At 31.8% G+C, this 17373-nt stretch overlaps 1 protein-coding gene across 1 annotated transcript; it reads left to right on the top strand.

Moving 5' to 3' along the window:
• Window positions 1-513: 513 nt before the first annotated feature.
• On the top strand, window positions 514-14706 carry LOC146531760 (uncharacterized). The gene is made up of 6 exons (XM_085198106.1): window positions 514-724; window positions 5068-5234; window positions 5552-5735; window positions 8080-8219; window positions 11091-11310; window positions 12558-14706. Exons 1-6 carry the CDS (start codon window positions 694-696, stop codon window positions 12635-12637), a joined length of 822 nt encoding a protein of 273 aa, XP_085054232.1. The 5' UTR covers window positions 514-693; the 3' UTR covers window positions 12638-14706.
• Window positions 14707-17373: the final 2667 nt, after the last annotated feature.

Below are 17373 nucleotides of genomic sequence, written 5' to 3'. Positions count from 1 at the left end.
TTATACAAATGTAAGCGTGTGGTATGAGCTTTTAGCCATTTAACTTTATCGTTAGTTTATAATGTATTTACTGACCGCGTCACTGCCAGCCTCCGACTCGACGTCTATTTGTTGGGCCGCTTCATCAGTCACCGGATGCTACTCCGCGAACTAGTTAATGTTCTCTATATAAACCGACGTAGTGTAATAGCTGTCTATATCATACAAAGTTCGTAAAGCTTGTAAGGTTATTAAATACTAACAATAATGCTCTTTTTTGAAACTTTTTACTTAAGAATTTCACCTCGTTGCACTTTATCTGTTATCGAAATTTAAAAGTTAAGCAATCTTTTGTAGAGATCGCACCGCGCATGACGTTACCCTACCAGCTAGCGGGACAACCAAGGACACTCGGCGAGTGGCCCCAGAGGGAGGAGCACGACTATACGGACGCATCCGGTGACTCGTAAACAACGCGATTGTCAATAACATTTATATTTATTGCAAGTTTTTATCTGAAAATACTATTTTCGACGATATTTCTTTAATTAAATTGATGTTACATTTTTAATATGTGTGTGATGTTTAAAATGAAGAAAAGAAAACTATTAACTGTGATGTTATTTTTGTGAATATGTCATTGGTTTGACAGACGTGCTTGTGAGGTGCCACGATACATATTATCTAAAGAGTACAGTTCTCTTAAAAGTGACAATGAAGATTGTAACACTGGTAGCTCTTTGCGGTAAGTACGAGGAAAAGCATTATTTATTAAATAATATTTTTAAAGACGTTTGGGATATCAGTTACAACACTCAAAAGCGAAATAGAACAGCATCTATTATACAGAAAATATAATATAAAGCAGGTTACTTCTTCTTCAATAGAAGTCTTAATTATTTTTTAAATTATTTTTTTAATAGATTATCCCATTATATAAATGAGGACTATGGAAATTATTAATTATGAAAATTCATAATCCTATATTGCTAGTTAAGTAAAATGTTTTATAATCTATATATATAAAAGGACTTGTCCTCACTGACTGAGGTAAGACGTACGCACAGCCGTAACCGCTAATGGTAGAAACGTAAAATTTGGACAGATGTTTACTTTCGTAATCTGGACATCCACTAAGAAGGGATTTTGGAAAATTTTAACCCTAAAGGGGCGAAATAGGGGATGAAAGTTAGTATGGAAAAAAATTTAAATCGGCACCGATTCTTATAAAATTTGAAATTCAGACTCTTAAAAGTATTTAATTGAACACGTGTTTCATGGTTTTCTAGAATTCTTTCCATAAGGGTGCAAATAAGGGGTTGAAAGTTTGTATGGAAAAATTCTTAAATCGCCACCGATTTTTATAAAATTTGAAATTTAGACTTAAAAATATTTCATTGAAAACATGTTTCATGGTTTATTAGAATTCACCCCTAAATACGTAAGCGAAGCTGCGCGCGTCCGCTAGTAATCTATATATATAAAAGGACTTGTCCTCACTGACTGAGGTAAGACGCACGCACAGCCGTAACCGCTGTGCGTAGAAACGTGGAATTTGGACAGATGTTTACTTTCGTAATCTGGACATCCACTAAGAAGGGATTTAGAAAAATTTTAATCCTAAAGGGGTGAAATAGGGGTTGAAAGTTTGTATGGAAAAAAAATTAAATCGGCACCGATTTTTATAAAATTTTAAATTTAGATTTTTAAAAGTATTTAATTGAACACGTGTTTCATCGTTTTCTAGAATTCTCCCCCTAAGGATGCAAATAAGGGGTTGAAAATTTGTATAGATTTTTTTTAAATCGGCACCAATTTTTATAAAATTTGAAATTCAGACTCTTAAAAGTATTTAATTGAATACCTGTTTCGTGGTTTTCTAGAATTCTTCCCCTAAGGGTGCAAATAAGGGGTTGTAAGTTTGTACGGAAAAATCTTTAAATCGCTACGATTATTATAAAATTTGAAACTTAGACTCTTAAAAATATTTAATTGAACATGTGTTTCATGGTGTTCTAGAATTCATCTCCTAAGGGTGCAAATAAGAGGTTGAAAGTTTGTATGGAAAAATCTTTAAATCGCTACGATTTTTATAAAATTTGAAATTTAGACTCTTAAAAATATTTCATTGAACACATGTTTCGTGGTTTATTAGAATTCACCCCTAATTACGCAAGCGAAGCTGCGCGCGTCCGCTAGTACAAATATAAAAATCGGCACAACTCATATAATTGATTTGGCATTACATTTCTATATTGACATGTATTTGTGTCTCAGGTTATCTTTTATAATTGAAAACAAATGGAACTAATTAGACTATTGGAGAGAGAGAATTAAAATCACAAACAAAAAACAGACAGTTTAGGTTAAAAGTTGGGTTTATTCTTTTTGTTTATTTTATTCAGGCTTAAGTATCGCTACAATTGGTATTTTTTTAATTGCTAAAGTAATTTCAATTTTCCAATCCTTCAAATTGTTTCACTATGGTCCAGTGGAAAGATAAAGCTTTTTAGCTAATTTGTTTTTAGTTTCGTTTCAACTCGACAAAAAATAAAAGAGCTTTTAATTTTATGTTATGGTTTTTCTTGAGTTCTGTTATACTATAAATTTTAATTGTATTAAAAGATTTATGCAATTATGGCACGTATCTGATAACTTTAAGAACGATTTTATCTACTAAAGCATACAGTATGCTCAATTTCCCCATAAATGATGTTATGTTAGGTTCTACGTATTATAGGTTCCTCTATCGCTAACAAAACTTTTATCTTTAATTTATTTAATAATTAAATAGTTTACAAGAAATAACTTGAGACAAATTTAAACAACAGAAAGTTATTTGCTATTAAAAGCATGTTGTAAATTATGTATCTTACAATAAAGCGCGACATACTACGAAGCCAATATTGAAATCTCTGATTAATAGCTCAAACAACTAGTGAACTCAATTATTAATTTCATCATCCCCACTATTTATCTTACAAAACAAATTACATTACCGTTGAACCCGAGTTTGGGAGCTTTTAATACAAAACTAAGTTATCTAAGCTGTAAAGTTACAATGACACTCGCTCACAACTTTCAACAACACACGACACCTACATTCATTTCACAGTTTCATACTCACAATTAACCCTCTCTACGTCGTAATGGGACGTAATTACCGCGCTATGTTCGTATGATATCGCTACGTCTAGTACTAGACAAACATTCGTCAATAATTAAGTCTTCGACATGAACAACCCGCGAGCTTTCTTTTCGGATATTCAAGATTAAAATAAAAAAATGTTAAGTTAACCATTCCAATTGATTTCGTATTGACTAAAGTAGGAAGAGTACGTGTGTTTAATTAGCGTATTTCCAATTATAAATGACCTTTTTCAAATTGGGTTACTTATCCAGGGAATACGCTGGTACGAACGACAAGGCTCTGTGCGACCATCACTACAGTGTTACTAGCACACTTATGATAGTGATGGTAATACGATGTGCAAGTAACATACTCTGAATTTATTAAATTTACAGTTTCACTATTTTTTTTCTTGTAGCAGGGTAAAAGTAGACAAAAGCAGCTATTGTCAAAACACTTCGTTCTCCGCTTTCCGCCTGAAATCAAGACGTTCTATGTTAATAACTGTTCTGCATGCCGCATTTTGCCTTGTTTTGGTTCAGCAAGTCCACGACCATCTCAATTGTCGAATCTTAAAAAAAAATCGTGTTTAAAAGGAGTTCCCAAATAAAGTACAGTTTTATAAAACCAATGTTCTTCGTGTAAAGTTATCAATGCATGTTTGTTTGTGCCGAGCCTCGTGACCTTTGCAAACATTTGCTACCCTCGTTTATTACGTTTGCTCTGTACATATTTCACGCTATTTGAGTGAAAAAAATAGGCACAGAGGTTTATTTCAGTAGCGGCACCGTCAGTGTTAGGATTTGCGTTCTTCGTCTGTAATGTGCCGTAATATCTTCGTACGTTTCGCTTGCTAATGTTAGCTTTCCTAAAATAATAATAATAATGTTTTGTTAGCAGTGTAGCGTGTCTTATGTTGGCCCATGATTACATGTATGTATGATACATAAATATTAGCTGCCTAAGATATACATCCAGTATGATATATCTACATATTAAAAATGCATATTTATTTATTTATTTATAAGGCCCACCAACAATTGATACAATTATCACATGCCATAAAAAAAAACCAGTTAAATTATTTCTAATTGCTCAGTTATTTACTGGTGGGCTCCACATGCAATAATAAATTTAACGATAACAACAAACAACTACTTAAATATAAACACAACATAAAACAATAATAACTTACACATACTACACACAAGTTATACGTTCTTATATATTCTTTGACCTAGGAGAATTTTTTAATTCGTACCAAGAAATTATTTAATTATTACAAAATAACTGTCCAACCGTAGTGTTGAGTAACGATACTTCAATCCCCGCAGCATCTGAAGCCCTTTGCCTGTACGCTGGAAATGCATGAAGATGTCTCTTCTGATAAAGTAAACGTTTACTTCATAATACATTTACTATGAGCTATATCGAATTACGTTATATTATTCAACATTATATTATGTTGAATGAAAAAAATATATTTTCATAATTTTTTTTTAAATTAGTATATTAATTATGAATAAAGGAGTTCTATAAAACATGATAAACTGCGAAAAATAATTGAATTAACATTTCTTAAATACCTCGGGAGAACAAAGAGACATTATAAAATATTATTACATTGGATCTACCAAAACGAGAGCCGTAGAATAAATATAATTTTAGATTTTTAACGACATTTTTACGTTTTAATTAAAAACGGTCTAAATTAAATTTAGAATCATAAAAACAGTGTTCCAAGCTGATGATTTATTTCATAATGTATTTTGGCTTTGAACGGATCCTGATAAAATAACCGTTTACTCTGTAGTTATTTTGGCAGAGTATTTATAATTTAGTTTTCTTTAATATCCCACATGATAAACATTATATAATAACACAAATAGTGCTTTGTTTTATTTTATTTTATTTATTTTTGTCTATAAAAATGATAATTTCTAAGTCATTTGTTGCAGCGCTAACATCAGCTCATGAAATAACTCAGCTGAAGGTCCCGCTGTACGCGGACCCTCGGCGCGCAGCTGAGCTCAGTTGTCACTTCCAGATGGACGACCAGAGACTACACTCCGTCAAGTGGTACAGAGACATGCACGAGATATTCAGATACAGACCCTCACAGAAGGTAGCTTTGATCTTTATTTAATAGCCTTTTGACTGTCTGATATATACATACATACAGCTAAGCTTCTAAACATGTAAATGTGAAGTGCTGTCTAGGATTTCAAAGTAACTGTGTTTATTTAAATATATATTTATATAGGTAGTAATAAAAAGTATAGGTTAGCATTAATTGGAATGAGAAAAATAATTGCGAGCTACAAGCCTTATGCTATCATTACATAATTTCAGATGTCATAGATAATACTATAGGTACTACTAACTTCTGAACTTTTTCAGATTTTGATGCTATTTTGAACTAAGCAATGAATATCTGCACAGGTCCCAATCCGGCTGTTCAATGTGACCGGCATAATGGTGCAAGGCGGCGACTGCCAAGAGGACTCGTGCACGGTGCGCGTCATGCCGCCGCCCGTCGCCGCGAGAGCTGCCTACACGTGCGAGGTGTCCACAGAGGGGCCCAAGTTCCAGATAGCGAGGCAGACGAAACATATGACTGTAGTTGGTGAGAGAATAATATTATTAAAAGATTATGATAATTATTACAAGCAAATATTTTTAACCGTAGACTTTCAGACGTAAAATGAGAAATTATTTTTTTTATTTCGTAGAAATTTCTAGAAATTTCTTAGTCCTTCCCTTCCACTCTATACCTACCAATATGCCAAATATAAATTTTCTAACTTTGGTATAGTTTCGTATGTGTGTTACAAAACCATTAGACTGAGATCCAAGGGCCGTCCTAAAGGTTATTTAAAATTGGAGCAAATGATGTTAAACTATCAAGCTTTAATTTTAAATATGTCATTTACAGACTATTTCAAGATCCCTCATAAGCACCCAGACCTATCCGATGGCTCAATCATCTTCCCAGACAGAGATATACCGTTATTTGGCGCTACCTCTGAAAAATTCAAGTTAATTAGTAGGCATTCAAGTTAATTAGTAGGCATAACGTCTCAACTACATATTAGACTAATAGTCCTCAAAATTTAAGCTTTGCTAAAATGACCCAGGTCTGGCGGCTCTGGGATCTTGGGCTACATATATAGAACGTTGGTATTGAAACATTCACATAGTGCATTCGTAAATATGCGGTAGCAAACGTTGAATATCTAATAGTAGAATGTTGAATTCCGCTTTTATCAGTTACTTCATGAATATGTAAATGTTTAAATTGTAGAATATTGTGGATTTTAGAGAAGTTTATAGAGTAACTAGAATTTTGGGGAATATGGAATGAGTGCGCTCGGGGTTTCCAACAGTTTGTTGTTATTAGTAAAAGACTGATATTGAACAGAATAAAAAAATAATTTTCAAAATTTCGAGAATGAGGAAGCATATCTAAACAGAGAAGATGATTTATAACATATTAAAAAAACTTAACTCCGCCGTGCATTACAGTCTCCTTTATAATTTCCCTTAAATTAAAAATAGTAGAAAAATAAAAACAAAGTGGCTGATATACCTGCTATATTATATATATTGCTAGATCGGCTTAAAAATCCAAATCATTATTAAATACTTAATTTTCGACGAGGTCGCGTATATGAGAATGGAATTAAATACATATTTATAATATTAACAACTATTGCAAGTATTTTTGTAATTATCACATTGTAGTCTTGATGGCATTTTCGATGTTATCTCAGAGTTTCCCTATATAAATATAACTCTACTCTCTAAAAAACTGAAGACCACATATACCAATACGCAGGCTTATTTAGAATTAATATACACTAAGTAGTTCAGTGTGATTTCTTTAACATGTATTTAATGGTATTTTTTTTATTTATACCTTTTTAAGCCATTGTTTACCTAATCAACCATAACTTTTCTAAATTAAATCGGCATTGCAGTAAATAATTATCATAAAAGTAATATTTTAGACGTATAAAATAATCTTTTAAGCACTTATTGCTAAATCAATCTCATTTTAACATTTACTTATAAATAAGCAATCGATTACAAGCATTCTAGAAATCAATATTTATATTTCATAATTAACTGCAAACTAGTTCAGCGAAAACCACTTACCCAATCCAACAATAACTTTGTTTAGTTTTACGTAATGCTTCTGTTTTAACGTAAATTAGTTATGTGAAGCTTTTGACTCCAACTAGAACGGCTCGTACCTACCTAACACTTTAATTACGTTTGCATTCCCACTATCGCACACTGTAGCGTTCTATGTAACTGGAGTTCCTTTATAAAATTATCTTAATCGGCAAGTTTCTGATAGTTGAGGTAACGTCCTGTACTTCAGCTAATTTGAACAACGGAACTTTATTTTAGCTTTGGGATCTTTTGTTTTTCGTAAGCTTTTGTTGTCTGTAAATAAGAGGCGGTAGAAGAAAACAACTTACAATGGTTTTTTTTGTGAATTTGATAAATGTGTTTGGTTAATATAAGATAAGGACAATTGATACATTTTACGTCTGTATGAGCAAAATGCAATTGTCATCACTGTATCCCGAATCTCTATAAACAGAAGAGTAGGCAGAGGGAACCTAATATAACTCCACTCCGTTTCTGCCGAATTTTTCGAGGTGTTGAGTGGTGGAACTCGACGTCGGGTTTTTGCCTTTTTACCATAGCGAAGAAAAGAAAATAATAATTCATTAACTTGAGTGCTATTGAACCCACAACTATCGTATTACAGTCACACCCTTGTGTCCCTGCGACACGACGGCCACCAGTCTCTCGACAAAAAAAATACAAGAAACTCTACTTTTTAAACAATTTGCTGATACCTTAAGGCAATCTAACTCGTTACCAACTAAAGACTCGTTAGCGTTAGCAAATTTAATTCATATCGTACTTCGTACTGAAGACCATTTCCCTCGCAGCCATGCCGGACAAGGACCCCACAATACTTGGCGCTCCTAAACTAGTGAGGCCCGGCGAGCAGGTACTGCTCAACTGCTCCTCTGACTACTCCTTGCCGCCCTCTGATATTAATTGGTACATAGACGATGAAATTGCAAAGGTAAGTATGTCGTTATACTGTTTGAATAATACTTTTATACCGTGAAGTAATGTTAATATAATAATAGTTGTTTTGATATGTAAGTATTATTTTATATATCATATTTAAAATAATAATCGATTGAATATCTTTTTCTCCCTTGTATTTAGCCTATGCTTGTAAATAAAAGTAGTTAAAAATAATTTATTATTTAAAAATTATATATAGAACCTCGTTCCGCAATAACACATACATACACAGTAAATGTGCTAATAACAGAATGTACTCATTAGAATGTACGGACGTGAATATTCTATTTTTATATGAGCAAAACTTGTATGTGACCTTCTTTTGCCGTCTCTCATTAGGAAACGGTATACGAAATGGAAAAGTTCGCACATTTAGAAAACGTACATTTTAAATGTAAAATACGTATATTATCACCTTCCAGAACATTTTTCTTAATAAATGTCATTAGTGTAATGAGTGTTTTTTATTTTGATTTGTTTATTGTTTTATAACATTTTGTGATATAGCCTTTTCGTATTTTGGAGTAAATGTAACTATAAATATTATTATAAAAAAAAATTATAGTGTTCATGTCGGTAAGATTGTCAAATTTTAAATTGAATGAATTATTGTGATCGAGCTTACTTGGCGGTTGAATGTGTGACTTAAACAAGGCATTGCACAGTCAGCGATCTTCGTCATATTTGTACGTCATTTTGTAATTATAATATCGTTAACGCTTAGGGAAGCGTAGTTGGATAGAGTTTGACCGTAGCTGCAAGAGCTGTGAGTTCGATCCCTACTCGGGTCATGATTATATTGTAATTTTTTTTTTTTATTCCCACTCATTGTAGCTGGTATAATAAACCAAAATGTTGAGTTGTTTAACACGTAAGAAGGTTCCTCACCGGAGCCAGGGGGCTGCGATAAGTCCACTCAGGAGGTCAATAATTTCGTCCCCGATAGTGATCTGATAGCAACTACAACCAACCACTGAGGCAGACGAAGACTTCAGGAGTAAAATTACTTTTATTGCACGCGAAACGCAAATATCAAACGCATTTTACTCCAAAGCAGTTTGTAAGTAAATCAAGCTTTTGTTGACTTGTTGAAAATGTGAAAAGTTTAACTACAAAAACTTTTATAGGCGTCTAAAAAGTGAATAACTTAAAAGAAGAGAAGAAAGAGATATTAAAATGCTATAAACTTTTCGTTTAATATTTAAGTTAGTTCACATTATTCTGAGAACTTAATTTTTTGTTCTATTTTGATAATGACTTCTTAATTTTTATTTATTTTTCTAACATAATTTAAAATAGTTATAAATCACTGTTAAATAAATGTATCATAATATTATGATATGCAAATATATGTATATTCTATAGGATAATTTCTAACAACAATGTAGGTATTTCATTTATTAGAATTTGAACTTCATCTATTTAAAGGGGGCCGTCGTGGCGAAGCGGCGGTTGTTTATCAAAACACGCCTTTGTTGAGGTAAATTGAATACTTTTATACGACTCCGGTCACTAATATGAACTGTGAATTGAATGAGAAATCTATTTTATTACTTAAAAGTTAAAATAAATAAATATAGTTTAAATAACAAAGTTAAACAAGATAAAATTAATATAAATTACATTTTCTGATATACCTAGCAAGCTTGTATACTTGTATTTTACTACGTTATACGTTACCATTACCGTCGAGTTTAAAAGTGTTCAAATTTTACTTTAAGCAAACACTTGTTTCTTCTCCATAAATGTTAACACACTCTACAATGCCTTTACTAGTCTGTATGCTAGTATGAAAAAATTATATTAACATTGTAAATGTACTCTGAAGTTTTTAATGGACTTGCATAGATTAAGCACTCCACTGCATAATGAATAGTGATGGCCGAGTCACTACTTTGCTTAAATAAAGAGAATCTAATAGAAAATCAGGTTTTTCTTGATTATTTTTTAGATTTATTCAAAGATATAATATAATTAAAAGACAGTTTTGAAAAATACTTCTTAAACACTGTATTATAACTGACCTACATATACTACTATTATCTACCAAGTTCCACCTGTCCATCAGATTTCAATAGTCTTTTTTTATGATTTTTGGGCATTCATCATCGTTGTAGCCACTGATTTAATTTATACTCCTAGTGTCAGGTCACTTTATTCTCCGCTTTCTGCCCGAATTAGAGACAATATTTTTGTATGGTGGAACTTTATGCCACGTTTGAAATAAAAATAATTGATTACGCAGAGTGAGAATAGAATTCACAACCACCACGTTCAAAGATAGTCTCTATCACAGAGCACTACAACGACTTCAAATAGATCGAAGGGCAATTTATTTAAAACTTTCAACTTAACTAATATAAATCGTTCCATGGAAAGTAATACTTTCCTATCAAAGTAGAGATAGACTGAAAAAGAGTAATTTATCGCGCTTTAAAGTAAAATTCTTTATCTCGTAGTTCTAAATTGCATTTTATAGAAATAAGAGCAGAAATAGCTTTATGGATGTATTTCCGGTACACAAGTTTGTCTCGTCCGCTGTAATTAAGCAATTTAACCTACACATTTAATATCATAACAAAACGTGGCTGAGCAAAAATTTTATTTATACGGGCTTTGTTTATTAAAATTTTGCATAACAACGACGCGACGTATACTTAAAAATTCTTTAATATTTATAATAAGTTAAGTATTTATTAGAAATGTGATATGTGTATTAAATAAATAAAACGGTAAGAGAGACAGGAGATCTTTATTGTCAGAATGGTGCCCCGGAAAGCATGTAAGAAGAGGTTGATGATGATGAGGATGATGAAGACCCACCGTTCATATATTTTTGTACTTATACTACAAAATTTCACAGACGGAGCCCTGGCAACGTCTCGAGCTAAGCGCGCCCCAAGCAGGCGGGCTGCGCGCGTCCTGGCGCGTGTTGCGCGTGTCAGTGCCGGCGGCCGCGAGCGGGGCGATGCGCGTGCGCTGCGAGGCGACCCTGCCTGTGGAGCCGCCCGTGGTGAGGGACGCGGCCGTCACCGTCACGGTGTACTCGCGGACGGAACTGTCCAAGTATGTGTCTAATGGAGGTATGTAATGGTTTTGTTATTATTGTTGGTTATAATAAATTGTTAAATAAAATATATTTTCTATTTCCAAATTTTATGTTACAAAAAAACTGTTATTGATCTTCACACAATTTTATATTGTATATTTTTCTTTAGATAATGTTAGACATCTTTTTTTGATTGCTGATTATTTAAAGATGGCACTGTGGAGATCATTTCAAACAGACCGGGTGAACTAAAAAAATATTTAAGACATAAAAATCCAGCAGTTGAGATTTGAATATATTGACTATCTCGTTTAGTCAGAAACATCTTTATTTCGCTACATTAAGGTATTGTGTAATTAAAATGCCTATTTATGTTACGCAATAACAAAAAAGTTATTTTTTATTAAGCTTTTATAAGCTTATAAATATTTGTAACTTTGATTATTATATTACGTCAAACTAAAATCAAATTAAATTTCAATGAAATAAAATGTTATACTAATAACTTGAAATATTCCTTAAAGCTTACAAAGTAAATCTGAAACTTGATTAATATTTTATTAAGTTATATTTGAGTCTCATAGAAAGATAAACGCCCAGGGCGCGATCCTAGAAATAAGAAAACAGCTTCTGTATTTTACAAAGTGTAGACAATAATATTGTTTCTTACCGCAAAGTAAATTCTGATATAATATCATATTTGGCTTAGTCAACTTAGCCTTTTGTTAAGGAATAATAATCGTTATTTTACGACATTTTATTGTAATAGCTGGTCATTGGTTCGATTCCCACTCAGGGAAATGATCATATTGATTAAATAAAAATAATATTTATTATAAACAGTATACCGCACTTGTTAAAAACTGTACAATAGAACATGACAGGTTAACGCTTCAAGCAGCCCTGGGGAAATTAGAAGTTTAATAGTAACATTTCTGCATTTATTTAATATTTATGAGATACACCTAATATATTCAACTTTGCTGAGATAACATTTGCTTATTTATTTTGAACGAAAATATTTTATAATACGTCTTCTTTTATATTATTATTATTTATACTCAGCATCGAATAATTTTAGACTTTTCTTGTATAAAGATACCATATTTCCTATTTTCCATTCATTTGTAAGATATTGTGTATTGAATGGAAAAACTCAACGCATTATTATAATATCGAAATGCTGCCCCGAGTAAGATCAAACCCGCAACATCCGCATTTACAGTCAGACGCTGTACCATTGCTCCATGACGGTTCCTGCTGAAAAAAAAATTGTTACAGGTACATCCGCTGACAGCAACAGCTTATTACTCGTCCTGGTCTGGACTTTTAGACAAATATCAAAGTCTATCACCTTATGAGTCTTGGTTTGAATATATTTCAAGTGATATTAGAATAAGTGTAGTTAAAAGAACGGCCTCAACCCAAAATAGTTAAGAACTATAAAAATAATCGATTATCTAAGTTTTAGTTTTGCTGCATTAAACACGTTTGTGGATTTTTTTTTTTTTTTCGAACATGTGGATAATGCTGTTAGCCCTATTGGCTTTTACAGCGACACCGGTTGGGTAGGGAAGAGGGTACTCTGTCCCTGAAGAAATGCAAGCACTAAGTGGCTGCCTGTGAGGAAGTCGACGACTGTAAGGGCGCCCCCTGCGGGACTCGAACCTCGGCTTGCGGCCGTCGAGCGGACTGGGATTTCGCCTATGCTAAGCAAACCAGCCGCGACATGAAGTCGCGACTGGGGACAAATTAGACTACTCTAAGGGAGCTAACGGTCCCTAACCGCTGGGCCCGACCGCGCCGAGACGCGATCGAGCCGTTGAATAAGCTGGACTTCGTCGTCGATTCCGTCGACGACGGTGTTTGTGTCGTGTGTGAGTAGTGTGTTTCCTACCTACATACGGGGGAACACACGTTTGTGGAAGGAATACGGTTAGTTATCGTAACTATGAAAGAAATAAATCAAAGTTAATTTAATTCAATGTAATAGATATATAAATAGATCAAATCTTATAATACTACTTTATTTTTTGTATATTTCGAAACGTTTTTAATTAAATTATATTTAAAGATGTGTGTGTATAAATATATAATTTATTAGATAAATTATCTAATTATGTAATTTAACATAATATAAATAAACTTTTACTCTTAAATTCTAAGCTTTGTCCTGCATTTTAATTAACTAAAGATCTCAATGAGTTAAGTGTTTAAAGAATGTATATAAGTACTGACGTAGGCATGAGTGAAACAATTTTAAGCTCATAAATAATGAATTTAAATTATTTTATTTTCTTCAACTTGTTTGATTTTATATTTCATAAATATAGAAGGAGCATATGTTTTTTATCATAAAATTCTAATTAATTAATGTCCATATTAACAGCAAGTATTCATTATCAATATTTACTTCATTATATTAGGCAAAATTAAATGTAAATAATATGTATAATTTTTCCTTTGGAACTCAAAGGAAAACACAGAAAATTGTAAATTGTACACTTGAAGTGAGATTATTCCATAACGACTTACCATAATCATTTCCTTTTAATTTTTATATTACTCAAAATGTCTTTAAAGACGTTCAAGATCGTCACCGCCGACGTTCCCTTGTTTACACTACAGTGTTTTATTTAAATAAGATAGATATAAGTATAGAAAATACAAAGGAATCAAAAAGGTGATCAGTTTCGACAAAGCAAAAGTCTACACTACCATAGGAGATATATTCAATAAAATTACTAAAAATACATACATTACGTACTACGTCATATATTTCATTATCGAAATCTGTCGCCGGCTGCCGTCATGACAGTCGATCATACGATATGGCACAGGTCACAGAGAATAGGTCATATTTTATCTAAAAGAAGAAAACTTCAAAATTACTAGATTACTAAAACGTGCCAAAGGCATTTATATAATTGAATGTATTTCTTAAAATTTATTCATATTTTTTAATTCCAAATGATTCATAAAAATTAATTAATATTCTTTTAAAACAAATGAAATATAAAAAGATGTAGGTAATGATGAATTATATAAGAAATACAGCTTTCAGTATATTACTTTTGTATAGTTTACAATATAACTAGAGTTATTAAGTATTTTGTATATAAAATAAATAAATAAATTAAATATTGTTTAATTCTTAACCTGTAATTAAATATACAGATATGCCACAAGATTGTATAAGATTTTATTAAGTAAAAATTAATTTGAGCCTAATCTTTAAAAATTTTATAACCTAATAGTTACTTCAAAATGTGTATAAATGTAGGCGTTAATCAATGGCTGTGTTTCACTTAAGATAATGTCAATTTTTTGCACAAAATCATCTTTTTATCTTTAATGTACAGTAAATCGATATTTTGTTTTATTTTATTCATCAAATTAAATGTGATGCGTAAATAAATTATGATACGAACGTGTTGTGTTTTATTTATTTAAAGCCTTTATACCTCACATTAAGTAAGTAGATAAGTAACTGCTTAATATCAAATGAAAATATTAATATTGCACATTAATATTAAAAAAGGTCGTAAATATTAAAAATCACCTAATAATTTGTATCTTTATATATTATAAAAGAACATGTTCTCACTGACTGAGGTAAGACGCACGAACAGCCGTAACCGCTGTGCGCAGGAACGTGAAATTTGGTCAGATGATTATTTTCGTAATTTGGACATATAGGGGTTGAAAGTTAGTATGGAGTTTTTTTCAAATCTGCACCGATTTTTATAAAATTTTAAATTCAAACTCAAAAATATTTCATTGAACTTGTATGTCGTGGTTTTTTTAGAATTCACCCATTAAGGGTGCAAAGAAGGGGTTGAAAGTTTGTATAGACTCAAGTCAATGTCGCTCAAGCCTGGTACTTCAGAGTATGCGTAAATCTGTAGAGTGGAGACCGTAGACCGTAGAGTATCAGGCTATTTTTTAAACGGTTTTTAAATTGTTAAGTGTTATTGGAAATTTGGACAGTTTCCAAAGAGGTGCGGGTTCAAATCCCGCTGGGTTCAAAATTTTTAATGTTTTCTACAAAATATTTTTCTTTCCTAAGTACGAAATAATACTTAAAAATGAAAAAATAGTCTAATATAAAACTAGTTTAAAAACAACAATTTAAATGGACCATAAATCTTTCTTACTTTAAGATCAACGAAATATAAACACTTACGAGTAAAATTTTATTTACTAAAGAATTACTGGTAACTTGGCCGTTGCCTGGGATCATATTATTTGTATTTCTGATACCTGATTCCTGACCCGCAGTTCCGTCAGGACGTGCCAAAATGGCTAAATTAAAACTGAGTGCAATTTGGACAATTATTTTGTTGCTTTTATAAGAAGCCGCAATACCATGCGCCTGGCGTGAATCCAGACTGGCAGCTTGTCAACTATTTTTTCCGCTTGATTTCTGTTAGATTTTTATTATTTAGATTTTTATAAAATACTAGCGACCATCGTGCGACTACGCTTGCTTGTAATATAAGAATGTTTAAGTATATTTATGAAAAAACCGACTAAGCGGGAGTTGGACTCGCCCACGAGAGTTTTGTTTTAATTTCAGGATTGTGATTGGAACATACCTCATAAGTTTTGATGATGTGGCCAATAATGATGTAATCTCAATGTAATCTAAGGCAATGTTTTTGTAAAATTGCTGGAAATAATATAATTGACTAAAATTAGGGACTTTCATAATTTTTATTAAGATTATCGTATTAAGTTTACATATTTATAACCATATTTACAATCCATTATACATTTAGTACTACGTCGTTACTTTTCGTTTTCCTCAAATCTCTTTGTTGTAGGGTGATTAAAATTTACTTTTATAGGATAATAAGCACAAAATGAACATTGCTTTTGTGTTATGAGTCGCTGTGTTTATTCTTTTATACTTTATAAAAATATTGATGGTAACTGAATAAAGATAGCTTTTGTTCCTTAGATGTTCTTAATTTGTTAGTTAATATTCAAAGATATAATGAAGCAATGTAAGCTTTTTCTATATTTTTACGCTGTATTTTTATAAGCTATTCAATTTTTTGTTAAATTATTATTTTATCAAAATTTGTATTCTTAGATAAAATTATAAAAACATGCCAAATAAATTACATTCTTTAGAGGCTACTTTAGTCACGTTGTTCGAAGCAATTTGACACAAACATGTTTCATTATAATATAATTGTTGTGACCCTGCATGCAGCAGTTAATTATAAGTTTCAGTTTCAGTGAAATACGGTACGGTCCTCGCAATTAATAGCGTCGCAGTATAATTCTGCATGAACTCTGTTGATTCTAGTTTAAGTGCTGTTGATTTGATTAAATTCAGGTCAGCTTTTAATATTTTAGCACATAAATGTCATATTTTTTAATAAATTTTAATCATTTAGTAATTGCCTGTAATATTTTGAAAATAAATTCATATATTCCAATATAGAGTAAATATTTAAAATTACCTTATCTTTTTCTTCAATAATTTGAATCTAGCAATCGGCGAGATCGAGTCACAACTTAACGTCTGAAATTAATAGAATATTAAGCGATATGTCAACTAGCACCTTGTCACTTTCGTGCATTTCTGTGTTGGTGCTAGTAAATATCATAAGAATTTTCTATTGCCTCTTCGCCCGTAGCGGCCGAATAAATTATTTAAACAAATTAGCATATATGTACGTACATGTTCATAAAATTTATCGCCAAAATATTTTTGTGATGCAAGTAAATATAGCGACATAGAAGAAATAAAAACGAAAATTTAACCAAGCAGCTATTATAAGATATTTTAAAAACAATACAGCCATCTTATGAACATGAAGAGGAACAGCGGCAAACCACTTTTTGCTAAAACAATAAAACTTCTTAATGTTGCTTAACGACATCTACAGCGAGAATTTATGCCACCGTTGAAATGTAAACAGCTATTTCCCTACATTTATTATGGAAAGCGGATTAAGCGTTTAAGAGCGGGCGCAGGACTGTCACTCCAATGAAATGTAAACAGGTTGACTTTATACATTTTTAAGTACAGTTAGCGGAATTAGACCTAGAAGAAACCTTCACCTTAGTCATGAGTAGGTTT

The sequence above is a fragment of the Heliconius melpomene genome, chromosome 15 (genome assembly GCF_056956725.1).
Source record: "Heliconius melpomene rosina isolate 202511_hmr_F chromosome 15, ASM5695672v1, whole genome shotgun sequence".
NCBI classification, from domain to species: domain Eukaryota; kingdom Metazoa; phylum Arthropoda; class Insecta; order Lepidoptera; family Nymphalidae; genus Heliconius; species Heliconius melpomene.
Note: the sequence above shows the minus strand (reverse complement) of the source record. Positions and strands in the feature narration are given on the sequence as shown.